Raw genomic sequence first — 27,707 nt, forward strand, 5'->3', positions numbered from 1 at the left:
TTTCTTTCTTTCTTTCTTTCTTTCTTTCTTTCTTTCTTTCTTTCTTTCTTTCGAATTATGGCCCCCAATATTTTTTCTTCCTTTCTTAGACATTCTTGCCATAGAGCATTTGCCTGACAGGAAGAGATGGAAAGAAAGCAAATACCCACTGGAGGATAGCCCAATCCCTTCTCCTCCGTTCTCCTCCCAGGAATTTGAATACACACCTGTATGCACCCAGCATGTTTCTTTCATTTTAAGAATGATTTTATTTAACTTTATTTATTCATTTATTTTAATTTGGCCAGAGAGGGGCAGAGTAAGAGAGAGAGGGAAAGTGAGAAAGCAAGCTACCAGGTCCAGGATTCGAATTGTATTTGGTCATGTTGGGGGTCCAGTGTCCTTAGCCACCATGCCACCTGCCAGCCCCAAGGCCCAGCATGTATCTTAAGCCGCCCCGTCTGGAACTCAAACCATAGTCAGCCATGTGGTGTCTGGCTGTCTTAGCCACCAGGCCACCGTCAGCTATTTGTTTGGGGATGTAAACTGTAAGAGATTATCACTCTTCACTCATCGGGCAGAATTCTGGCTCAGGTAAACTTCATGCTCATTGACTCTTTGTAACCCTGAGGTACAGTTTATATTAGGTCATTGGGAAAAATACATTATCACTTTCCCAAGTACCTAATAGTAAAAGCAGGACATACACATTTTTCCCCCTTATTTACTATTTTCCAAAACAATGAATCGGAACCCTAATGTCCTTCAAAGATAACCAATGAGTTGCTTTTCGCTTTCTTTTTATACATAAATTATTTAATTAATTAATTAATGTCTTGTGTTGTGTATACATATATATACATATACATATATATATGAAACTAAAAATGGAAAATTATTGATGATAACATATATGATTAAGTCACTATGCAGTGTATTCTGGATGGGAAACCACATTTTGTATGCTGTGAAGAATTATTTTATTTAACTTTATTTATTTATTTTCATTTGACCAGAGTGACAGAGAGAGAGCGAGAGACAGACAGAGAGAAAGTGTGAAAGCAAGCCCGCCAGTCCCGGGACTCGAACCATGGTCAACCATGTGGGGGTCCAGTGCCCTTTACCACCACGCAACTTGCCGGCCCCCCAGTGTTTGTTTACACAATGATTCTGTCATCAGAAAACAAAAATGATATGATTTCTTCATGTTGTCTATGTAAAAGAATTAAAAATAAAAATTATTTCAAAACTGCATAGCCTTTGGCCACATGTGTGAGGAGACTAGGATGCCACTTTCGCTCCATGACAGCCTCGGCTCTCCGGGCCATGAGCTCTGAGCAGACTCAACACTCATCCAGGGTGTCTGCTTGAGGGATGGAGAGGCCACAGTCCCTGAGCACCTGAACTATCAGCTTCTCTGTTTCCAGCCTTTGTTCTTCCAGGATCTCTTCAATGGAGACCTAGTATAGGAGTGCATCACTCCCCTTTCCAAGTCTGAATTGGTCAATGCTTCTTGGAAGCCCTATAAGTGTCCTTCCATCTTGAAGTAGAACCAAGTGCTTTTTTTTTTTTTTAGAGATTTTTGTAGGAGAGATGGAGACAGAGAAACAGAAAACGAGAAATCACCCCCCCCCCAGGGTGTAGCCATACAGTAATCCCTTCTCCTCCAGTCTCCTTTTGGGCACACACACACATGTGCACACTCAATGTGAATTTTAAACCACTAGATCTGGGACCCAAACTGTAGTCGACTACGTGGGAGTCCAGTGACAGAACCATTATACCATCTGCTGGTCCCAGACCCAGCTTCTCTTCACCTTTGCTGTACCACTGCACCATGATGTGGGCCTCCTCAAGGTGTCATTATGAACAACTGAACTTAAACATATTTGGTATGTTTCAACCTACAGAATTTCACTGATTGCTTTTGATTGTTAGCCCATCTCATCTGTGGCCACTGAGAGTCTCTTTGGCACTAGTTCCTGAACCCCTCTGACAAGACCTAATAGCCTTCCAGAGCTTTGTTACTTTCTGGTGTGACAAGATATTCTACAATTGTCTAGGGACCAGCAGTTGGCGTAATGGCTATGTCGCTGGACTCCCATGTAGTCAACTTTGGTTCGAGTCCCAGACCCGGTGGCTTAAACTCACGCTAGGCGTGTGTGCGTGCTTGCCTAAGATCCCGAGAGGAGAATGGAGAAGGGATTGCAGTGTGGCCATCACCCCTGGGGAGTGATTTCTCGTTTTCTGTCTCTCTTTCTGGTGAGCACACATGCCCTATACCAAGAACCTCTCCAAAAAACAAACAAACAAACAAACAAACTATAGGGCCTTTGTGCTCACCAGAGAGACAGAGACTGGGGGTGGTGGAGGTGAGAAATCACCTCTAGGGGGGGACAGCCACATTGTACTTCCTTCTCCAGTTTCCTCTTGGGATTTTGGGCACATACACACATACACTTGGAATGAGTTTCAAACTGCCAGGTCTGGGACTCGAACCACAGTTAGCCATGTGGTAGTCCAGCACCTTAACCACCATGCCACCTGCTGGCCCCATATACCTCTGTTGTTAAGCGAGCCAGGACTCTACTATTCAATCTAGGATATATGAAATACTTGATAAATTTGTCTTGAAAAGACATGATATACTGGATGATCAACAAAAGAATTATAAAATTTAAAATAAGTGTATTAAGATAAAAATCATGTGGGAAACATGGACTGTCAATTATGACCATAAATACCATAAGTAATGGGTAACTACTGACTGCATTTGTCTTATGTGAAACACAGGAATAGATAGGGCTTTACAGAAGCACATTATTTTTACATTACATTTAGCACCTCCCCCCTTTCCCCTTTTGCGAGATGGTACATTTGCATGACAAAAACTGAGAGAGGGAAAGGGAAAGCCAAAAAGACTCCTTCACCATGGGGCATGGTCACATCACAGTCCCCTCTCCTCCATCTCTCCCTCCCTCTGAGATTTTGGGCACACACACACACGAGTCCAGAGTGTGTTTCAGGTCACTGGGTACAGGATTTGAACCACATGGTCAGCCATGTGGGATCTAGCACCTTAACAACTATGCCACCAACGGGTCCAACTGTACAACAATCTTGAGTGTTAAAAATTCTTACTCATATTTTATAGGTAAGTTCTTGAAGCTCAGAAAGGTTAAATAACTTATCCTAGAATACTTAAGTGAGTCCTGGCAGACTTTCATTTGCTGGAGAGAAAGGAAGTAGTGAAATCTATCACAAGAAAATGTTAAGTCTGGCAATCTTTAAAAACAAACAACAAACTCATGACATTTAGGTCCTTTTCAGTTTTGTGCAGTGTTGGCAGCTTGGGCTCTGGGGTTGGATAAAGCCTGTGACAGACAGAAACCAGGTGCACTATGGCTGACCTAGCACCTAATATGGGTCTCTAAACCACCAAGTCTCAATATCCTTACTTCAATATGGGGATGATAACAGTATTCACCTCCTACTGGTGCCGGAGGAGGAACTGAGATGACATACACTAACAGACAGCATGATGCCCGGCATAGTGAGCTCAGTAAAAATTACTCCCAGTGCCTCAGGCTATGTTTGCACGAGGTTACCCATACTACCAGTGAGTTTGTTAGGATAAATTCTTAGGAGTCTACTGAAAAACCAAGACTACATAACCATTTAAAGAGTACTTACAGTCTTCCACCGACATCGAACTCAGTTTTTAACAGAGAAGGAGCTCACCTTTTGGGTCGAGGGAGGCCCATGGGGGTAAGATTAGGGTCTGGCTTAGGAATGGTTTTCCGGATGCGAATCTGTGAGACTTTCTTTGGCCTCTTCTCTGGGTCAGCCTATTTTTAAGAGTTAAGATAACAGATGGTCAACTTGTAAGACATTTTAAGTACACCAAGCCCTTTTTTGACATACGGGAGATTGGTTGTCCACATCATAGATGATTCTAACCTGTAGTTTATGACAAAGCTTCCCCTCCTACCCTCCTGTGTTTTCAGCAACTACCACTTCGTATTATTAAAACAGAATGACATAGGCAATTTAAATATGGAGATCACTGATAGGAAAGTCAGCAACTATTCGGGACAGCAGACATGGTAAAACAGAAGAACACCATCACTCGTGTATCTTCTTTACAGGATTGGGCAAATTTTCTAAACACTGTTCAATTCTATCACTAGAAAAAAAAGTATTTAGAAACCATGCAGATTACGGAATCTATTGGCCAAACAGAAAAACTCCTGGCTTAGCATCGTCTAGAATGCCCCTGAAGCTAAAGGTAGCATGTAGACACTCAGGTCGTCTATACTCTCACGTGAGTTGACAGTGGACATCTCCAATGCCACGGTGGCCTGATCCTGAAGCACATCATGCTTACCTCTTTCTGTTTAGGAGGGGTGCTCTGAGGTCGGGGACATGCTGCTGTCACACTATCCAGTTCATCAAACCCAGGAACTTGGAACTCAGAGGCTGAAAGCAGGAGCTTGCCAACTGCTGGGTCTGTTACCAAGCAAGACTTTGGTACCAAGGCAGGGAATGGAGGCTCTAACCTAGCACCATGGAGAGAAAGAAAGAAGAAAAATATGAGAAGGATTCTACCTCTGGCACGTTCAACTTCTGAACATCCAGACTAGAGATGATTTTCCTTCTTTCTAGAGATGACATTTCCCATTACCCTGTTCTCTGGTTCTTTCTGGACACAGCCTATGTCTACACATGTAAAAAAGTATGAGAATATAGGGCTGGTGGGTGATATGGTAGTTGAGGCACTGGACTCCCACACTCCAACTATAGCTCAAGTCCCAGACTCAGTGGCCCAAAAATGACAACAGCAAATAAATAGGTAAATAAATCGGTCAGTACAGAGGGGCCGGCAGGAGGCATGGTGGTTGAAGCAACTGGACACTCCCACGTGGCTAACCACAGTTCGAGTCCTGGACCTGGTGGCTTGTTTTCTCATTTTCCCTCTCTCTCTGTGTGTCTCTCTCTGGTCAAACTAAAATAAATAAATGAACAAATAAAATCAAATAAAAAATTATTTTTTAAAAGGTAAACAAATAAATAAATAAATAATTTTAAACAAATTCTAAGAATGTGATCAATTCAGCTCATTGGCACAGAATACTTTCATAAGGAAAAACCTAAAAAGGAACAGTTTATTTTGGAGAAAGAAGACATTTATCAATAGTTACTGTGCAAACGAATAGTGCTCAGATGTGATTGATCCCTTCCAGGTACTGAAGCTGGCTAAATTCCAAGATATAAAATAGCTTGAGAGGGTTTTTGTTTATTTATTTTCAAATGGGGCATGTGTGCTTGGCAAAGAGAGAGAGGGAGGGAGAGGGACGAAAGTGAGAAATCACCCCCAAGGGAGCCGGCCATGCCACAATCCCTCATTTTCCACTTTCCTCAAGCTGCCAGGTTCAGTACTCAAACTGCAACCTCCACGCCACCTACTGGCTTGAGAGAGGAATTTTGATACAATAAGCTGGCTCGTGATTTTCCTTAAAATTAAAAAAAAAAGATATTGATTACACGTCCCTAACCACTCCTATAACAGAACGCATTTGAATCTCAGAGATAATTATTTGAGAGATGGTAGATTAGGTTTACACAGACAAGAGGCCAGAGTCATGTGTGCTTTACCCACACCATCCACGCGTTCGTGCTCACTCATAATCAATCTCGCTCTCACACACAGGCGCGCGTGCACATGCGCGTGTGCGCGCACACACACACAGATTCAAGTGCCTGGGTGCCAACTGCCACTGGAAACTTACCTCAGCTGACTGCCACTGGCATAAGTAGCTCCCATGCCTGGAAGAGGCACATACGGTAACATGGTGTTGCTGAAGTAAAGCACAAGAACAAAAGTAGCGGGTGAGGGCAGTGGGACAGCAGGGAGACTGATGCTATGGGGGGTATTGGCACATGACGTCAATTAGAGCCCTGGGAAGACAAGGGACGCCTGTCACCCACAAAGATGAAAACCTCCCAAGCAGGAGAATTACACTTATGTGCCAGCAGCTGGGACAGACACAGGCTCACCAGGGGATTTCCTAACTTAAATGGAAAGAGGATAGAAGGAGAAATAAAGAGAGGACAGGCAGACAAAGGAAGAGAGCAGAAATGACTGTGAGGGGTCCGGGAGGTGGTGTGGTGCTTGGGTGCTGTACTCCCACATGGCCAACTCGGTTAAAGTCTTGGACCCTGGGGTGGGCTGGCTGGCTTCCTTCCTTCTTCTTTCTCTCTTCCCCCCTGCCTCCTCCCATCTCTGGGAGCATATGTGCCCTACGGCAAATAATAATAATAATAAATAAAATAAAATAAATAATTATTTTTAAAAAAGGTGGGGTGGGAAGGAACCAGCAGATGGCATAACAAGTATATCATTGGACTCCAATATAGTCAACCACGGTACAAGCCCTGGATCTGGTGACTTGTTTTCTCACTTTCTCTCTCTCTCTCTCTCTAGTGGTTATATACCCTCAAGTCCTGGACCAGACAACTCGAAAAACATGGTGTGTGTGTGCGTGTGTGATGTGTGCCCAAAATCCAGAGAGGAGAATGGAGAAGAAGGGACTACAGCATTGTCATCCCTCTGGAAGGTGATTTTTCAATCTTCTCTCTCTGAAGAGTGCACTTGCCCTACAGCAAAACTGAAAGAAAAAAAAAAAAAAAAGAAAGAAAGAAAAAGAAAAAGGAAGGCAAAAATAATGTCTATCCGATATGTATTATAGAGTACTGGAGAATAAGGTTCAAATGAGGAAACTTTATGGCAACATAAATTAGTTTAATCTTTGTTGTGTTTACTGGGGCTACCTGATTTGCCTTGCTGGAAAGAATTTCTAAGTATGTTTAGAAAAACAAGCCTCTAAACTGAGTCCAGGCACAAGATGTCAAAGCCATTTTAGAGCCAGAGAGAAGAAATACTCCCTACGATCACCATCGATGCACCCTACAGTGGAATGAATGAATGAATGAATGAATGAATCTATCTACCTACCTACCTACCTATCTACTAACTTACTTACTTACGTTATAGGGCACATGTGCTCACTAGAGAGAGACAGAATGAGGGAAAGTGAGAAATCACCCCTGCAGGGGAGATGGCCATGCCACAACCCTTTCTCCATTTTCCTCTTGGGATTTTGGGCATGCAAATACACATGCCTGGAGTGTTTTTCAGACCACCAGGTCTAGGACTGGAACCTGCAGAGCTGGCAATGTAGGAACGAGGGCCTTAACCACTACACTACCTGCTGGCCCTATAATGGAATTTAAGTAAACTAAAAAGCTAACTATAGGAACTCAGAAAAAACAGCCCATATTAAGAAAACAAAAAACTTGATTGAAGATACAAAAGCACCAAAGGGTTGCACTTTTACAGGGTGAAATGAATAACTACCCTCCACAGTAAGCCTTAGGAATAAACAAAAGTTTAAAAAAGGTAACGTGACTGAAAGCTGTGTACCATGAACACACAGCAGAGAGGAACTGTGAGATCTCAGAGGCGTCCGAGCAAACGAGACCAAAAAATCAGCACGTCATCATTTTAGATAATGATTCGTGGGGCCAGCAGGTGGCATTGTGGTTAAGAGCGCTGGGTCCTCACATGGACAATCGTGGTTCAAGCCCTGGACCTGGCGGTTTGCTTTCTTGCTTTCCTTTTCTCTGGTCAAATTAAAACAACAACAACAACAACAATAATAATAATAATAAATAGGATTAAATAATTCTCTTAGAATTATTTATTACTGCCAGCCCCAAATAAGTAATTCTTTTTTCTCAAAAAATTATTTGTGTTTATTCATTTTTTTCTTTTAATTTGACTAGAGACAGACAGAGAGAGAGGGAAAGTGAGAAAGCAAGCCACCAGGTCCAGAACTTGAACCATAGTCGGCTATGTGGCAATGTCTAGCACCTAACCACCATACCACCTGCTGGTCCCAAATAAATCTTTTTTTTAAAAAAAAAGAAAAGATGATTCACTCTAATGTACTTTTCTGGCTGCATTGCAAGATGTGAACATTTTTCTCTATTAAAGATAGGATACGTAAAAATAACTAAAAACTAAACTAAACTAAAATAAAAAGGTAGGATATGTAGGACCAGCAGATGGTGTAATAGTTACATCACTGGAGTCCTACAGAGTTGACCGCAGTTTGAGTCCCAGACCAAGTGGCTTAAAGCTCATGCCAGGTGCATGTGAGTGGGTGCCCAAGATCCCAAGAGGAGAATGAAGGAGAAGGGACGGCAGCATGGCCACTCCCTTGGGGGTGATTTCTCAATTTCTGTTTCTCTCTCTCTGGTGAATGCTCATGCCCTATTACAAAAATCTTCCCCCCCCCCAAAAAAAAAAGATACCTACTTACAAAAGTAATCCATCTTTCAATTTCAATCTAAAAACACCCTGGACTCTTCTTTTCAAAACCCTTTTGTTTGGTTCTCTGCTAAGATGTTCAGGAAGTACACAATATGTACCAGTAGCTTTTTAATTATTCTGCATGACAGACTGCTCAGATACACAGAAAGCAAAACTCCTCCCAGGCTATTTGGAATACTAAGGCTTTTCCCCCCTTGCTGTTTAATTTTTCAACTATAACAATGGTAAAGGCAAAACTTTAAAAATCTAACTTTTTGTTTATCCATAAAGTTATAACTAAGAAGATTTATCTATTATGTCTAAAGTAACTCGTCAGGGATTTTTTTTTTTGTTTTAATTAGCTAGAGAGAGACAGAGGGAGACAGGTAAAAAGTGAGAACTCCTCGCTCATGGGAGAGAGCCATGCCACAATCCCTTCTCTGTTTTTCTTCTCAGGATTTTGGCAACCCACACACACGCACCCAGCATGTATTTCAAGCTGCCAGGTCTGGGACTCAACCTGCACAGTTTGGCCATGTGGCCCCTAGCTGGCCCTAGAGATGTTTAAGATGGGTAGCTTAACCTTGAAATTCTTTTCTTTTTCTTACTTTCAGCTGGAAGTTACCATAATACTAATGAAACTATCTTCAAATATTCTCAGTGGCTTAACTATAGGAACTCTTTCCTAGTTCACTTCCAATTCCACAAATTCACTTTAAATTCCACAAATCCTAAAACTATTGTACACATGTGCCAATATTTGAAGCCTCTACACTGCAGAAAGAAATGCAGAGGTTCATTAGATTTGGTGATACCTACATAATTTGTTCACTCGCTTAAAAAATATTTGTTTTCAGTGGCACTGCAGTGACCTGACGCTCTGCAGTGCTAGAAGCCAGATGGATGACTGAGGTCTGGCTCCTGGGTGACTGGCACATGTGGTGACCAGTGCACATGTGTCCATGATGGCGGCTGACTGGGCAGGCTGTGGGGGAGGATCATGGCGTGAGACTCTGTTGAAGATGCTTGTCTCACTCTCTCTGATTTCTCTTTTATGAAAGAAGTAAATAAACTGGAAAAGAAAAAGCATTTATTTTGTAACCTTTACACACTTTTGCCTAACACTGACTTAATTGGCTACATAGCACTTTGTGAACAAGATATAATCGCAGGCCATTATCTGTCACTATAGTCTTTTGCTTGTAATGACATTTAATCTTTGCAAGTGGGGGCAAGAGGCGAGAGACTTGATGGCTTGAAGGATGAAATGAACAGAAAAAGCAATGGCACAAAATACAGGACTAGATCCTACAGGGAAATTAGGGGTAGAGATGGGGTCCACACTTTAGAATAACTGTTGCATTTTCTCAGCAAAGATTTGGCAAGATAAACAGAAAATGCAGACATAAAGAGGGCTCCAAATAGCCTTGTCAATACTGCCCCTCTCCTCTCCCCAGGGACAAGAAGCAAACTAGGGGCATTTGCAGAAGAATGGGGGACAGGTTTTACCTGCTTGTGGTGCCCAGACTTGCCGGCAGCTTGCTCTGAGTGGAATGAAGAGCAGAGATTTCGAAGGAGTAGGCAGAAGGCCCATGCTGGCTCCAAATGGACAGCACCCTGCCCACCGAGTAGGGCAGAGAACAGAAGACCTTGTCGGCGATGGAGGCAGGAGACCTTAACCCTTTCAAGCCCTGTGCAAACTGAGTCATGAGGAGCCTCTGCAGGGTAGGCATGTGACTGGAGAAGCTCCGTTTTTTTGTCCAGATTCGGTAACATCCCGGGGAACAAAGTGCTAGAAGCGTGTGAAGGCCAAGGGCAGAGCAGTCAGCTCTGGTCTGGACTATGGCAGTGCCTCCGAAGTCATGGAGAGGAGCTGGAGGCTGTGGAGGAGTCTGAGTGTGTGCCTGACTGTGGAGGCCAGAGTCTTCCCTGAACGTGGCCATCCCAGGGCAACCATGGGTCAGGAAGAAAGAAAAGGTCCACTTGGGAGGTTGAGAAGGGCACTGGGGGGCCTCTCCTAAGGCAAGCCTGGCGGGAGCGCAATGCTCAGGAAAAGTCCTTGAGGGCTCCGCCACACACTCTGAGCCCGACTTCACGTGGAAGGATATGGGGAAGACTTCAGAACCAAACAGCAGTGACGGCATCTTGTTGCTCAAATCTACGAAGCTCATTTTGATGGCTTCGAGAGAATAAAGTGCCAAGGGCTTACTGTGAGGCCTCTTATCCCATCCACTAGCTGCCAAATACGGATCCAGCTGCATTGTGTTGTATGAAAAGCCATCCAGGAGCCTTTTATATCTGAGGCGCTTATAGCTTCTAGCCATGGGAAGGAGTTCGGAGGAACACCGCCGATACCGAAGTTTCGGGGTCTTAGCGGCTGGGGCTAGTTTGGAGGCGAGGATAGACAGCTTGTTTAGTAAGGCTAATTCTTTGGTAGGCTTTCTAAAACTCAGGCTCCTCAAGGGGTGGCATGGAGTAGCCTTCTGCTTTGGTATGTGACTTATCAAGCTCCTGGTGGCTGCTGCTTGGGGTTCCAATGGCGTGGGTGCAGATGCAGCACGTGAACTCAGAAGTCTATGCGCTTTTGTGGGGATGAGACTGGAGGGACTCTTTAGAGAGGCAGAACAACCTCTGACTTTACTTATTTTTCTCCCCAGACTCACTGGCTCCTGACACAAAACTTTCTTACATGTTCGATGGGGCTGCTTCTTCAAGGGGAAAATTCTTTTCTGATGTGAAGTGTTCACAAAGGCACCGTGTATTTGACCATTCTCAGCAAAGTTGGGGTCTTGTGCTTTCCAGGGGGTGCCAGGAAGGCAAGGGCCTGTGTACAACTCAATGTTTTTCTTTAACGAATGACATAAGCGTTCATCCTCCGGGTCTTTCAACCTCTGAAACCGTGCAGCAACGTCACCTTTGGCCAGATCTGCCCGAGTGATGTCTTTTACTGTGGCAGACTCATCTTTGTCAACCTTAGGTGGACTCCTGTTTTGTGTCTCCTGTGACAACTTATTAGATGATGTGCATTGTTCCAATATACGTGCTTCTTTTTGATGTCTAACTTTCTCTTCCTTCTGCAACCAGTAATCCAAATCCCTCTGGCCTGGTTCTTTTTTGGTGTCACCAAGCACTTTCTGGCGTCTAAGGTGGGTCTGAGAAATCTCACCCGTATGATCATCACCATCATCTCTGGTAACCATCTCTTCAGATACCTGCCCAACAGTTAAGTGACTCAGTGGGCCCCTCAGGTGTCCTTCAGTTTCTTCTCCTTTCTCTTTAGTTTCTGTTTCCATTGTCACAGGTAAATGTCTATGCGTGGAATTCTCATGAGGATGACAAGCTTCGCAAGCGTTCTTTTCCACACTGATGTATACACTGCCTCCTTCACTAGGATTACTCATATCCCTCGATACACTTTCCTTCATTTCAGGCAGGTCTGGGCAGTGCTTTATATGCTCACCAAGCATTTCGCCACCTTCTGGTTTAAGAAGACTTTCCAGGTCAGTGTCTTCACTATTCCTATTGGTTTCCAAATTGTCTTGAGATGATAGACAAGAAGGCGTGGCCTCAATGGATTCAAGGCTTCCTAGGGGAACAGAGTTCTCATCTGGGCATCTAGAAGACACCAACTCTTTTGAGGAAGTTCCAAAGGTAGTTTCCTTGCCAAACTCAGAATTAAATTCCAGTCTCGATCCTCCAGTCACTCCTTGTGTTTCGCTCAGAGATGCCCCTTTACCTTGGTGTTCATGATTAATATAATGTAAAGACACATCTACTCTATCTGATATTCCTGTATTTAGTTCATGATCTGCCATGGACTCTATCTCATCGGCACAAGAGTCTGGACAAGCTTCCATGTCACAATTTCTTAAAGATCTACATACTTTCTCTTTACATGATTGGTTTATTTCATGGGATTCCACTGTAGAAGCAGCAGCATCTGGGAAGCGTGAGTCCTGGTCAGCTATTTCTATAAACGCAGCATTTGGTTCTCCTTTCTGAGACAAGGTACTCCTTGAGGTTTCCTGGGATGCCAGGCTATGTAGTCCTGTACCACTAAGAAGTGTACCAGGTGCTTTCACACCCAGCATGCCTTCTATAGATGTACGGCTGGCATCTGTGCAGACAATATCTACCATACCATCTGTAGACACTTCACAACCAGAATTACTTTCAAAGGCTCCTTTTAAATGGCCTTTCTCTGGACTACCACAAGACAATGGGTCATCACTGCATGAACTGATCAGCAGATCCTTTTGGTTGTGGTCCACCTCTCTGTTAGGCTCTGGGACAGTATCTCTCTGGTCCTTAGATGGCTGAACTTCGCTATTGCCTTCACATTCATCTGGTCTGTGCTGCTTACTCTGGCAGCAGAGGACTCCATCTGCCTTCTGATCAAGAGTTTCCATTGCTTGGTTCACGTTTTTAAAACTGGAGAACATACTGGCAGGAGACTGGTCCAACAATCTGTCGGGATTTGGAATGTTTGTGGACTGGTTTAGTTCTTGTGCAGCATAATCAGAGACGTTAGATTTACAAAGTACAGTTTCTTTGGGTATATTCGGTTCCTTTCCTTCTAGCCCTTTCTCACAGGGTTTGATGTGGCTGGGGGCGTGAATGGTTTTGTTGACCGCTCCACTATTTAACATCCCTGCTGTCATTTCATTTCTGAACTTATCTCCCGGAAGGCGACCTTCAGTTTCTCCCCCAAGCTCACTTTCCTCGGTACAACTCACTTGAGGGCTGTTCCTTTCCATGGTGCCTTCTGTTTCTTGAGAATGCTGACTGCTGTGCTGAAATTCACTTTCACATTTTGTTGTCAAGGAGTTATCAACTTTCAGGATTATTTTGTTGGGCTCACAAGTAGCATAATCAGAACGCGTGTTCCCTTCCGGTACATTTTTTCTTACACAGGGACTGCTAGAGACATCCTGAGACTGAACATTCTGACATTCTGTGACAGAGACCTCTTGAGGAAAATCACCTGCTTCTTTCTTAGTTGAGAGAAACCTGGAATGTAGATCTTCTGTTCCTGAAGTAGCCGTTTCTCCATTTGTTTCTAGGCTTCCTGGGTTGATGTTTAAGGTGGAATTGTTTGAAGAGGCACCACAGGCTTGATCACCTGGAAGAGAGATGTCTTCCATTTCTGCCCTAATGGGAATGGTGCGGGCATCAACGACGACATCTGCTCCAGCCTCTAACGTAGGGCGATGGCTCTGCTCGCTATCTTTGCTTGTTGCTAAAGGCATTTCTTTCTTTATATTTAGTAGGGAGTCGATTGGCAACTTCAGTTGGTCATGGGGATTAAGGGGCACTTGTTGATATAAAACACATTCACTTTCTACTTTATTTATAACCAGTTCAGTGGTACAGAAAGGTTTATTCACCTCATAGGTAATGCTCTGTTCATCTAAACGTGGAATATCATCACATGAAGTCTGTATAGTTTTTTCGGATTCAGGTTTGTCATCAAATTCTAGGGATGGTGGTAATCGAGCACTGTCTTTACTGGGGTTTGATACCTCATTTACTGGAGTTAGCTGATCCTCTGTCATTACCCTTACAGAAGAGTTTCTTTCAAACAAAAAATTATTACATGATTCTTTATTCAACTGGGGGTTGCCTTCCAGATTTCTCTGGTTGCTGACTAAGGAGTCGGGGTCTTTACTGCAAACTTTTTCACTTAAATCAGGCTCTACTGCGGCTGCCTGTTCTGGCTCTTTGATCTGTGTCAAGGAGGAACAATTGCTTTCTTCAGAGTGTCGGCCTCGATGGCTTGTATCGGTCAAAGTTTCTCTGTGGTCCACAGGATTTGTCAAATTACCTTGAGTGTCTAAAGTGATTTTCAAATCATTTTTTTTAAACATTATGTCCGTTGCTTCAGTGAAAGAAATGGGCACTAAAGAACTAGAACTCTCTGTATGGATACTGTCTTGAATGCAATGGTTACCATAGACAGTTTCTTTCGGGGAATCAACAATGTCTTTTTCACCAAAACAATGATCACTGGCATCATTTTCTGGTTGCCTGGCACTAGTAAGAGAGAGTTCCCTTGGATTTAAAAACTGGTCTTCATTTTCTTCTCTAGAAGCCAAAATCTTGCTTTGATCGTTCCCATTAAAATAGGAATTGTCTGTCTTTTCAGCAGATCTCGTCAGTAAATCATCACCTTCAAAACCACATTTTTCTAACAATGTTCTGGATTCTGAATCTGACAAACTTGATGGAAAACAAGAAACTTCAGAATTTTCTCCCAAGGGTTCTACAGCAACTACACTTCTTATGGCTGTATCCTGTGCAGAACTGTGTTTTTCATGATGGTGGCCAAGAATCTGTGGATGATTGTCATCTGCTTCACAGACAAGGTTTAATTTACACAACTCCTCCTTCCCACTGTCCACTTTGGAAATGGCACTGTTCCCTGGTAATAATGACAACCAAGAAGGACAAGTTTTTAATTCTTCACATTCTTTTTCTTTAGGAGTTGCTTCTGTTAATCCAGGGTCCACAAAGATTAAAGGCTCTAGGGAAACTAACGTGCTGGTTTCTGAAACCTCACCACTGGTCATGATTCTGCCTACTTCTGGGTGTTCGCTGCACCCAGCCGAGAGACCTTTACTCACATGGCCATTCTTGTGTCCTTCATTATTATCCGTCTTAGTCCCAATGACCTTCATACCTTGTACGTCTTCAGAGGATTTTAGCAGAGTTTCAGCTGTAATCTGTACATTTCCTTCTGCGCAAGAGAAATATATCCAAGTTAGTGTGCAATCATTTAAAAAAATTTCCTCTACCTTCATAAATTTCAAAAACATCTGTTAGAAGGCAAACGCACTTACTAGAAAAAGACTAGAGACAGAGAGCGATAGGGAAGGTGTGAAAGCACCCCTGTGGGGGATGGTCACACTGCCATTCCTTCTCCGTTTCTCCTTTCCAGATTTTAGACACACGGCACACATACTGTGTTTTTCAGGCTATCTGGTCTAGGACTGAACTGCTGCACAGCCAGCCACCTTAATCACCATGCCACAGGCTAGTCCTACTGTCATGAATTTTATCATGCAACCAAAGGCAACAACAGAAAAGCGCTAACTCAGAAAAAAATTTCAAAATTGGTTCACTAAACTATCAATTAGTAAAATATGACCAAGAGGCAAAGATGGCAGAAACAGGTAATTTTGGACAAATGCTTTTCTCTTGCTTTTTTTTTGGAGAGAGAGTTTTGCTGTAGGGTATGTGTGGTTGCTGGAGAGACAGAGAGAGAGAAAGTGAGAAATCACCCCCACCTCAGGGGCATTGGCCACACCACAACCCCTTCTCCTCCATTCTTCTCTCAGGATCTCGGCCTCGCATGCACAAAGGCCTCCAGTGAGTTTAAGCCAGGTCCGGGACTCAAACTGCAGTTGACTATATGGAAGCAATGAAACCATTACACTTATCTGCTGGTCCTGACAAATGCCTTCTCTAAATGTTACTTAGTATTCGGAGGTCAACGTTGGATAGCTCAATACAAAACAAAGACAAACACTTCATTCAGAGTCTTTTTTGTTTATTAAATAATTATTTTATTTATTTTTAATTTGACCAGAGAGGGACAGAGTGAGAGAAAGGGAAAGTGAGAAAGCAAGCTGCCAGGTCTGGGACTCAAACCGCGGTCAGCCATAACTAGGCTAGAAATGGCACTTAAAAATATTTAACGTCAGCACATATTAAATAAATAAAAGTAGTGGATAACTGTGCACTGGATTGCACAGATTCCAATCACTGACAAAAGGCAGCCTTTTTCACCCCAGTTCACTGCACAGTATTTATCACGGTGCAACTAGTTTACTTTCCACGTCACAGCAGACAATGCCACCCTAGTCATGACTTTCTAAGCAGGAGAACTCCAAGAGGTATTATTTCTCTCTACTGCATGCTACAGCACCCATTAAACTGTGTGCATTCTGGACTTGCCTTCGGTTCCAGCATCCAGCAGTATCCTAGCTGTGGCCCTCATGATACCTACTCAGGCTAAACCTTTTCAGCTGTTTGCTGTGGTCTCCTCTGTGCAAGGCATTTCAGGTCTCCTGAACCCCTACCTGCTGGAAGAATCCCCGATCTCTACTTACTCAAGACTCTCAGGGAAGAGGCAGTGAAGCAGCCACTTCCCAGGTAGTGGAGCAGATGAAGGGCTATTTATGGCTGGAAAGAAAAACAATACTCTGCCCATTCTTTTGACTTTTCTTGTTTATTTGTTTTTTATTGCCAGAGGCCGCATGGACTTACCAGTGAGACAGAGGGAGAAGCACCACACACGCCTGAGGGGGTGTGGTCAAGTCACGATACCATTTCCATTCTCCATCTTGCCAGGATTCGGGGCACACATGCACATGTGCCCAGCATGTTTTTTTCAAGTTACTGGGGCTGAAACCTGAACCATGGTCAGACATGTGGGATTCCGCTCCCTTAACCACGAAGCTACAGGGCTGGTCTCTGACTTATTTTTAATCACATTTGAGATTTCAAAGAACATTTTTTTAAAATTTGGCACTTGTGCTTGCCAGAGAGACAGGGAGAGACATGACAACTCCCCCTGAGGCGTTCCCAATCTCCTTTTGGGATTCTGGGCATGCATGCACATGTGCTTCGTGTGCTTCTTAAGCCCCCCTAGCCATGAGTTAGCCCTCAAAGAACTTTAATGGAGAGTCTGAGGCTATTTTATTTTTGTTAGAAAGTGTTTCAAAAGCTGTCGAACAGTGACCTGGTCTTCATGGACAACAGGGAGAATAAAGATGGCACATACTGCATGATTATTGTCAAGACTGGAGGAGTTAACGCAGGGACAGCTGGGAGAAGTGCTAGAGGATCCATGCTCAGTTCATGCAGCCTCTTTACTGCCGCCGTGGGCCGGCTCCCTTGCACTACAGCTCCACCTGAACTTCTGTAACACCGTTTCTCTGTTATTTGCTTACTATGTCCCCTGTCAGACATGGGAGCCATCTGAGACCAAAAATCGGAGCTTAATGACTGCCGTGGACTCTGTCTGATGCCTTGGCACACGGTAGGGGCACAGAAATCCTGGCTGCATGAAGAATGAGATGAAGGAAAAGACTAGTCTTTCCTATGAATGGTGCTGGAACAACTATATATTCACATGTATATAAGTAAGTAAGTAGATAGAAGATAAATTGATAGACATATACAGACCTAAATGTAAGAACTAAAAATTTTTAGAAGAAAATAGAACTTCTTCATGATCTTGGGTCATGTAATGATTTCCCAGATAAAATATCAAAAACATAACTGGTTTAAAAAAAAGAAGAAGAAGAAGATATAAGTTGAATTTCATCAAAATAAAAACATTTGTGGGAATCAGCAGGTAGCATGGCAATTAAAGGCGCTGGACTCCCACATGGCTGACTGCAGTTAAGAGTCCCAGACTGGTGGCTTGCTTTTCACTCTCTCTCTCTCTCTCTCTCTCTGTGTGTCCCTCTCTGGTCAAATTAAAATAAATAAATAAGTAAACAAATATAAATAAAATAATTCTTAAAAAAATAAAAACATTTGTGCTTCAGGGGCCAGCAGGTGGCACAGTGGTTAAGCTGCTGGACTCCCACATGGTGGACTGTCTGAGTCCCAAAACTGGCAGCCTGCATTCTCTCTCTCTCTCTCTCTCTCTCTCTCTCTCTCTGGTGAGCACACATGCCCTGTAGCAAATTAAAAAATAACAATAATGATGATGATGATGATGAGGGGCCAGCAGGTGGCTTGGTGGTTAAGGCACCTGGATACTCCCACACGATCGACCATGGTTCAAGCTCCGGATCTGGTGGCTTACCTTCTCTCTCATTCACTCTCTCTCTCTTCCTCTCTCTGTCTCTCTCTGATCAAATTAAAATAAATGAATGACTAAATAAAATTAAATAAATAATTCTTTTTTAAAAATGATAAGTATTTTTTAAAAGTTTTGTGCTTCAAAGGATAGCATTAGAATATGAAAAGAGGGAGCTAGCAGAGGTTAAGTTACCTAGGTCCCACAAGGTCAAATGTATGGGTCAAGTCCCAGACCTGGTAGCTTGAAAAACACACCTAGTGTGTGTGTGTGCATACCCTAAAAAATATTCAGAGGGTAGAATGGAAGAGAAGAGACTGTGGGAGACCAGCAGGTTGCGTGGTGGTTAGAGTGCTGGACATTTCCACATAAGCTGACCGTGGTTCAGGTCCTGGATCTGCTGGCTTGCTTCCTCACTTTCTCTCTCTTTGGTCAAATTAAAATAAATGAATGAATAAAATTAAATAAATAATTCTTAAAAAAAAAGAGAGAGAGAGAGAGAGACTGTGGAGTGGGCAGCCCCCCACCCCAATGATATTTCTCTCTCTCTTTTTCTCTGGTAAGCACACATGCCCTATGGCAAAAATTTAAAAAAGAAAAGAAAGAAGGCCAGTTTAGTAGTTAAATGAAAGTGTAGTTTAACACACAGTAAATTTTAGGATTCGATATGGGTGACAATACCAGTGGGAGCCCCACTGGTAAGATGACCGCGGGTTGTTGGGGGGGGGGGGGGGGAGTATCGCTAAACTGGATCTCTAGTAAGGCCCCAGGAACAGGGTGAGACTATGCACAAAATGACTTTTCTCACCTTCGGAGCAATGTCCTTCACCTATACTGGACACTCCAGCCTTTGAGTCACAGAGGAAAGCTGCAGCAGCAGGAAGCTGGTGATAATTGACAAACGTCCTTTTCTTAAGAATGATTTGTGCTTCCTTTTCTATCCAGGCTGCCAAGGAAGCTAGCAGTCACATGTGATGTTATATCGCAGTAAGGAAATGTTCACACAATGTATTTACTCTCTCCCTTTGCTGGGGCTCTATAATAATATAGGTTAGCCTATATTATTAGCTTCAGTTGTATACTATACACACAGTCCTCTCTACGGTTATTTTCAGCCTGCGAGTGGGGGTAAAAAGGAAAATCTTGGCTCATGTACTCTCTTTTTCCTTCTCAATTAATTAATCTTATCTTTTTAAAAAAAACTTTGTGTAGGGGCTTATGCGATCACCAGAGTGAGACACAGGGAGGGGGAAAGTGAGAAGGCACACCAACCCACGGAGGATGGTCATGCCACAATCCTTTCTTCTCCATTTCTCTTTCGTGATTATGGGTACACACACACACTTACACACACACATGCTCAGCATGTTTTTCAAATCCCTGGGTCCAAGACTCAAATTGCACAGCTGGCCATGAGAGACCCAGGTGCCTTAACCGCCATGCCACCAGCTGGCCTAATCAATCAATCTATACATAATACATCAAATGCCCACATTCAATCATAATTGTGAAAAATAAAATGAGGTAATGGAAATGAAACTGTGTCGAAAACTCTCAAAGTGACAAGGTGAGTGTTTTCTCTCATACCTGCCCCAGAGAATAAGAATTGAATGCAAGACCAGCAGATGGTGTAATGGTTACATCACTAGACTCCAACATAGTTGACTGTGGTTCAAGTCCCAGAGTGAGTGGCTTAAAACTCACGCCAGCTGTGTGTGTGTGTGTGTGTCCGTCCAAAATCCCAAGAGGAAAATAGAGGAGAAGGGATTGCAGTGTAGCCATCCCCCCAAGGGGTGAGTTCTCACTTTCTGTCTCTCTCTTTCTCTCTGGTGAGTGCACGAGCCTATGACCGTTCCTCCTAGGGGGTGATTTATTTTTCTTTTCTTTTTTTTTTTTTTTTTAAACTGTTTAGTACACTTATTATGACGGTGGGCACGGAGGAGTTAGCACTCAGAATCTCTGGCCCCAACTAGGGCTTGGACATGATCTTTTTCCTAGAGGGTGATTTCTTACTTTACCTCTGAATGTCTCTGTCTGTCTGTCTCCAATGAGTACACAAGCCCTATGGCAAAAACCTAAAAAGAGAAGAAAAAAAAAAAACGTGAGTGCTTGATTGTACTAGGTATGTCCAAATTACACCCATAGGGAGCATCAACAAATTTCTACAGTTAAGTCCATTTTGCAAGGCAGGGACATAGGACCCTTATATTTTCAATGCAAAATGGAAACAGTGAACTAAAAATGTGTGCAGTAAGTGGACAAAGGAAAAGATTTGAGAGAAATAAATACCTTTGCTCCTTAGAAAATCTTCAGGGAGATCCGTGCACAGTTCTCTGCTGGACTGCATCATGAGGTCTTCCTATGGTAAGAAAATCCAGCAGTCAGATAGGGGTCAGAGACACCAGAATTCATGAATAGTACTTTCTCTTTGAGATACTTTTTATTTTCCTTCATTTGTGATAAAGCACGTGCACACACATGTGAGGGTAAGAGACTGACGGAGAGATAAGATGAGCACCCAACAAGAGGCCTAGTCATGCCACAATCCTCTGCCTCTACGATCTTCCAGTCCTTTGGATCTTGGGCGCTCACAAGAGTACCCAGAATTCTTCAGGCTGACCAGGCAAGGGATCTGAACCACGGTTGTCATGTGCAACCAGCTTCTCTTTAGTAGTGTCTTATCACTACAGCACAGGCCAGCACTGAGACTTCTTATTTTTTGAGAGGTTTTTGCTATAGGGCACGTGCGCTCACCAGAAAGACAGAGAGAGGCAAAGAGACAGAAAGCGAGAAATCCCCCCCCCCCCCAGAAGGGATGGCCATGCCACAATCCATTCTCCTCCATCCTCCTCTCGGGATCTTGGGCACGCCCGCACACATGCCCAATGTGAGTTTAAGCTACCAGGTCCGGGACTCGAACCGCAGTCAACTACATGGGAGTCCAGTGATGTAGCAATTACACCATCTGCTGGTCCCGAGTCTTCTTTATGACTCCAGGAAATTTACTAGTAGTCACAATTAGGAACTGAAGGCAGCTGCAGATTTAAGTAAGTATAATCAATAAAACTTCTATAGCGAGTCCTCAAAAAATGCATGGAAGGGGCAAGTAGGTGGCATGGTGATTGAGGCGCTAGACTCCTACATGGCCAGCCACAGTTTGAGTTCTGGACCTGGAAGCTTGGTTTCTCTCTCTTCATATCGCTATCTGATCAGATTAAAAAATAATAACAAGGGGCCACTAGGTGGCGTGGTGGTTAAGAACACTGGACTACCACAAGGCCGACCATGGTTCAAGTCCTGGACCTGGGAGCTTGCTTTCTCACTTTCCATCTCTCTCGCTCTCTCTCTCTGTCCCTCTGGTTAAATTTAAATAAACAGACAAATAAATAAATAAAATTAAAGAATTCTTTATAAAAAAATTAATAACTATTTTTTAAAAAAAAAAAACATGGAAATGGGTACTATGAAGAAACTCTGAATACATTTCCATTCTTAAAAAAAAAAAAAAAAAAGAATTGGGACCAGCAGTTTGCGTAATGACTATGCAGCTGAACTCCCATGTAGTCGACCACGGTTCGAGTCCCGGACCCAGTGGCTTAAACTCACACTGGGCACGTGTGTATGCATGCCCGAGATCCCAAAAGGAGAATGGAGGAGAAGGGACTGTGGCGTGGCCATCCCCCTGGGGGGCGATTTCTCGCTTTCCATCTCTCTGCCTCTCTCTGTCTTTCTGGTGAGCACACGCACCCTATAGCAAAAACCTCTCAAAAGAAAAAAAAAAAAGAAAAAAGAATTATTCTATTTAACTTTATTCATTCATTTATTTTAATTTGACCAGAGACAGAGAAAGAGAGAGAGAGAGAGCAGGCCACCAGGTCCAAGATTCAAACTGTGGTCAGTCATGTCGGAGTGTCCAGCACATTAACCACCATGCCACCTGCAGGTCCCCTCCCCCTTTTGTTGACACAAAATATACTTGGACTACAATTCCATTTTTCTATGCACTTTTTGAAGTCCTTTGTGCTTTGCTAGAATTTGAGCTTGAAAAGCCAAGCTTGGGTGAGCTCTGTGCCCTAGTGGTTAGGAAGCCAAATCCCACATGGCTGCCCCTAAGGTTCAAATTCCAGTCTTGGCAGCTTGAAAAACATGCGAGGTGTTCATGCCTGTGTGCCCAAAATCCTGTTAGGGTAGGGGAAAGACGACTGTGGTGTGACCACGTCCCATTGGGGGTGCTTTCTCCAACTCTCGTCTCTCTGGCAAGCACACATGCTCTCTGCCAAAAAAAAAAAAAAAAAGGGGAAAGGAAAAGCTAAACTTCTCAAGATCTGGATAAAAATAGAGCTTTAAAACAATCAAACAAAACCCTATAAATTTCTCTGAAACAAAAAAAGTTATAATGTAAAATTTTTAAGATTAACCTTTTTAAAATGTTGTTCTTATGTTTTTGTTCACTATAAGGACATCACCAAAGAGAGAGAGACACAGAAAGAGGTAAGGTGAGAAATCACTCCCCAGGAGCAATGGCCTCTCAGGCAATCCCTCCTCTTCCATGCACTTGGGATTTTGAGCATGCACACATATGTACCTAGCAGGTTTTTCAAGCTGCCAGGTGAGGGACATGAACTATATAATTGGCCATTTGGGATTCAGCTGTCCTAACCTCCATGCCACCTACTGACTCTACTACAACTTAATTTTAATTCCATTTCAAAGGGAAATATCAGAAAATTAGATGTATCTTAGTCCCCTAACTTTTTGTTTGTTTTCTCTTTGTTTTGTTTTTGTTTTTGTTTCGCTACAGGGTCTGTGCACTCAGAGTCGTCAGAAAGACCGTGAGAAATCAACCCCTGGGCAGATGGCCATTCCGCAATCCCTTTTCCTCCATTCTCCTCTTGGGACTTTTGGCATGCACACACATGTTCCCGGAGTGATTTTCAGGTCATCAGATCCAGGACTTGAACTACAATCGGCCATATTGGAAATCCAGAGCCTTAGTAACCACATCACTTGCTGGCCCCATCCTCTTTCCTTTCTTTAATAGGGTCTCACTGTGTACCCATCAGTCTCCTGAGTACCTGGGATCCCAGGTCAGTGCCCCCACACCTGGCTCTTTTAGACAAAGTGTTGTGACTTGCAATCCTTTTGCCTCAGCCACAGAACTCTGGAATTCCAGGAACCCGGCCTTTAGGCTGGACCAGGAATCAAACCCAGGCCTTACATGTTGCCCTTGCAGGAACCTCAGAGGCTAGCAGTGCATGTCACTGCAGCTGGGCCCTAGTCTTTCATTTTCTATTAAAATGTCAATGCGGGGTACTTTCACAGAGCATGAACAAGCATCTCTCAGATACCTTCTGTATAGCACTACCACGTTTTGCAATAAGAAAGTACAAATTCTAGCACGAAGGCAGATCAAACTTATTCATAATTGTGAAAAGAAAAAGTCCTTACTTACCATAGAAGAAATGATGGAATTAGAAAATCACCACTTGGCAACTGAATCTCAAGCAAAAATCATCAATGAATGTTAAAACCATTAATAGTAGATAAGTGTTTGAATGAGAAACAAAAATATTTATATAGTCTCAGAGCATTTCCCCAAAAGATGTTTATTAATTACAAAGGAGGAAACAATAACTTCACTCTGGAGAAACCTCACAGACTCCACCTGAATCAAGTGACCAAAGCTCTCCCTACAAATGAGGTGCCCTAACACCAAATGGTTCCCAACGGGACACACGGCAAGAACAAACCTCACTTCTGTGGTAGTCCAGCTCTTAAAATACATAACCGGAATAATCATGAGGAACCACTGGATAAACCCTAACTGAGGGAAATGCTATGAAACGAATGGTCTGTACTCTTCAAAAGTGTTAAGGTCACAGGCTCAGGAACTGTCCCAGATTAAAGGAGACTAAAGAGCCAGAACAAATGAATGCCCCAAGTGCGCCTGCATTTACCCTGGACCAGAGAGTCAAAAACATTTTCTTTTCTTTAGCTACTAAAGAGAGCAGTGAGACAGTGGCCGAATTTGAACATGGTGTGTAGATGAGATGAAAGTACTTGGATCAAAGTAATATCCTAGGGGGGCAGCAGGTGGTGTGGTTAAGGCATTAAACTCCCCCATGACCACCTGCAGTTCAAGTCCCAGACCTGGTGGCTTGTTTTCTCACTTTCTCTCTCTCTGGTGAGTGCACATTGCCTACAGCAAATTAATGATAATAACAATAATCATGATAAACTAAATAAATAATAACTTTTGGGGGGAGATTTTTGCTATAGGGTGTGTGCACTCACCAAAGAGACAGACAGAAAGAAATCAACCTCAAGTGGGGATGACCACGCCTCAATCCCTTCTCCATTCTCCTCTTGGGATTTTAGACATGCACGCACATTCACCCAGAGTGAGTTTTAAACCACCGGGTCCAGGACTCAAACTGTGGTCAGCTACATGGGAGTCCAGCAACATAACCATTATGCCATCTGCTGGTCCTTAAATAAACAATTCTTTTTTAAAAAAATAATTATTTTATTTAACTTTATTTATTATTTTTATTATTTGTTTTAATTTGACCAGAGAAAGAAAGAAAGTGAGAAAGCAAGCTGCGGTGCATGCGTGCCCAAGATCCTGAGAGGAGAACGGAGGAGAAGGGATTGCGGCGTGGCCATCCCCCCTGGGGGGTGATTTCTCACTTTCTGTCTCTCTGTGTCTCTCTCTCTCTCTCTGTCTGGCGAGCGCATGCGCCCTACAGCAAAAGACCTCTCAAAAAAAAAAGAAAGAAAGAAAGAAAGAAAGCTGCCAGGTCCAAGACTCGAACCGTGACCAATCCCGTGGGAGTCCAGCGTCTTTAAGCACCACCCCACCTGCTGGCCCCTAAATAAATAATTCTTTAAAAAAAAAAAAAAAAGAATATCCTGCTTTTAGGTCAGTTCTGTGGCATAACAGTAATGTACTGCTCAAGAGAGGTGGATTCCTCAGAGCAACCGTAGTTAGAATCCCAGGTCGTCAGCCTGAACCACACCCAGCACGCATGCAAGGGTCCAGGATCTGACAGGGTGGAAGATGGAGGAGGAGGACTGCAGCATGACTAGACCCTCTGGAAGGCGGAACCCTCCTTCCCTCCCTGTGCTCTCCCTCTCTCACATGTATGTGATACACTCACAAATAAGGAAATAAAGGAAAAATCCTGATTTTGAATAATGTACTTTGGTCATGTAACAGAACACCCTTGTTTGATCGGAAATACACATTGAAATATTTAGGTATGATGTTTGCGAATAAGCTCTCCATTAAGTTTTTTTTTTTTCTTTTAGAGAGAGATTTTTGCTTCAGGGTGTGTGTGCTTGCCAGAGAGACAGAGACAGAGACAGAAAGCGAGAAATCATCCTCCAAGGGGGATTGCCACACTGCCATACCTTCTCCAGTCTCTCGGGATTTGGGGAATGCAAGCACACACACCCAACATGAGGTTTAAGCCACCAGATCCAGGACTTGATCCAGGACTTGAACCGCAGTCAACTGCATAGGTGTCGACATAAACATGCCATCTGCTGGTCTCTCCATTAAGATTTTAAAGAGCAAATATGGTAAAATGTTAACAGGTAAGGGATCTGCATGGGAATTCTTTTCACTATTCTTGTAACTTTCTAGTAAGTCTAAAACTATTCCAAAATAAAAGGTTGAAAAAACATGTATTCGTAGTTACATTTGATCCTTTCTCCAAATAAGAATACTCTCTATTTCTGTAGTTCTTAGGTGATGAATGATTGAGGTGTGTGATTAGATGCTATCTAAAATATTCTTCCAGGTTAACACATGGAAAAGGCCAAGATTACAAGAAGACAGGGCTCTATTCCAGCCCAGGACTCTCACCTACCAGCTCTGTGTGAACAATCGTATAGGCAGTTGTAAGAATAAATGGAAACCACATGAAACACCTCACGTGGGACCAGTGGGAAACGTGGTGGTTAAGGTACTGGACTCTCACATGGCCAATCATGGTTCGAGTACTAGACATGGCAGCATGCTTTCTGACTTTCCCTCTCTTTCTCTCTCTCACTGGTAAGCACATGTGCCCAATAGCAAATTAAAGATAAATAAAATATTTTTTTAAAAGTTTAAGGGACCAGCAGTTGGCATAATGACTATGTTGCTGGACTCCCATGTAGTCAACTGTGGTTCAAGTCCCGGACCCTGTGGCTTAAACTCACATTGGGCACGTGTGCGTGTGTGCCCAAAATCCCGAGAGAAGAATGGAGAAGAGATTGCGGAGTGGCCATCCCCCCCAGGAGGTGATTTCTCGCTTTCTGTCTCTCTTTCTGGCAAGTGCATACATCATATAGCAAAAATCTCTCAAAAAAAAAAACACAGAGATCAGCAGATGACATAATGGTTACATCGTTGTACTCCCATATTGTCAACAGTATTTCAAGTCCTGGACCCAGCAGCTTAAAACTCACATTGGGCATGTGTGTGTGTGTGTATGTGCATGTGCATCCAAAATCCCAAAAGAATAGAGAAAAAGAGACTGTGGCATAATCATCCCCCTTGGGAACGATTTCTCTCTTTCTGTCTCTCCGGTGACCATACTCACCCTTTAGCAAAAATCTCTTTTTAAAAAATTTTTTAGAATTATTTTAACTTTATTTATTTATTTAGTTATTTATTTATTTTATTTTGATTAGAGAACAGAGCCAGAGCAAGGGCAAGAGTGAGAAAGAGAAAGATTGGGAAAGTGAGAAAGCAAACTGACAGGCCTGGGACTCGAACTGCAGTCAGTCATGTGGGAATCCAGCGCCCTTAACCACCACGCCACCTGCCGGCCCCCACAAAAAGCTCTCTTAATTAATTAATTAAATACAAAATAAACACCTTGTATGAAGCCCTGTCAGGACAGAGTGCTCCACATGCAGAAACACCTATTATTCATGAGACTGCAGACACGTATCATCTCTTTCTGTGAGAGAAGCGAACAGAGCTGTTACCACAGATCCAGTATACTGTTTGTCATGGCTACGGTGGGCTTTTTTGGGACTACAGGGACCTCTGTAAAGTGAGAGCTGAGCTCAGGTCAGTGACATGCATGCTCCTTCACATTCCACAGGTCTTTAGCGACCTCGTGCAGTTAATCCTACTGGCTCCAGGCCCTGGAGGGCTTGCTGGGATTTGAGTTCTGCCCCACCTGTTGCTATAAGGATGTATTCCTAAATCGAGGCCCCAAAATATCCTCCTGGAGTGCCAAGCCACTGCTTCAGCCATGTCCCCTTCTTAATTACCCCTGATACCAACCAGGGAAAGGGAGAAAATTAAGCTAGAAATAAGAAGTCATTCTACTCTCCCCTCAACTCATTGATATCTGTGAGTTTTTTAAAAGAATTATTTAATTTTTTTTTGAGAGGTTTTTGCTATAGAGCGTGTGCGCTCACCAGAAAGACAGAGAGAGACAGAGACAGAAAACGAGAAATCCCCCCCCAGGGGGGGTGGCCACGCTGCAATCCCTTCTCCTCCATTCTCCTCTCGAGATCTTGGGCACACACACACAC

At 43.3% G+C, this 27,707-nt stretch overlaps 1 protein-coding gene across 5 annotated transcripts in view; it reads right to left on the bottom strand.

Moving 5' to 3' along the window:
- Positions 1–27,707, bottom strand: part of PRR14L (proline rich 14 like) — a 47,135-nt gene that overhangs the window by 3,816 nt on the left and 15,612 nt on the right. For 3 of the 5 annotated variants that reach the window (XM_027771628.1, XM_027771627.1, XM_027771629.1), the window contains exons 3-8: positions 20,457–20,526; positions 20,186–20,242; positions 9,863–15,089; positions 5,769–5,837; positions 4,367–4,538; positions 3,721–3,827 (exon numbers count right to left, since the gene is read on the bottom strand). In XM_027771628.1, coding sequence (XP_027627429.1) covers positions 3,721–3,827; positions 4,367–4,538; positions 5,769–5,837; positions 9,863–15,089; positions 20,186–20,242; positions 20,457–20,526 — 5,702 coding nt within the window. Of the gene's footprint in view, positions 1–3,720; positions 3,828–4,366; positions 4,539–5,768; positions 5,838–9,862; positions 15,090–18,975; positions 19,326–20,185; positions 20,243–20,456; positions 20,527–27,707 lie in introns of those variants that run through there. The other 2 variants (XM_006147961.3, XM_027771630.1) reach the window with 2 other exon arrangements.

This window comes from Tupaia chinensis, unplaced genomic scaffold, assembly GCF_000334495.1.
Source record: "Tupaia chinensis unplaced genomic scaffold, TupChi_1.0 Scaffold000226_1, whole genome shotgun sequence".
Lineage (NCBI taxonomy): Eukaryota > Metazoa > Chordata > Mammalia > Scandentia > Tupaiidae > Tupaia > Tupaia belangeri.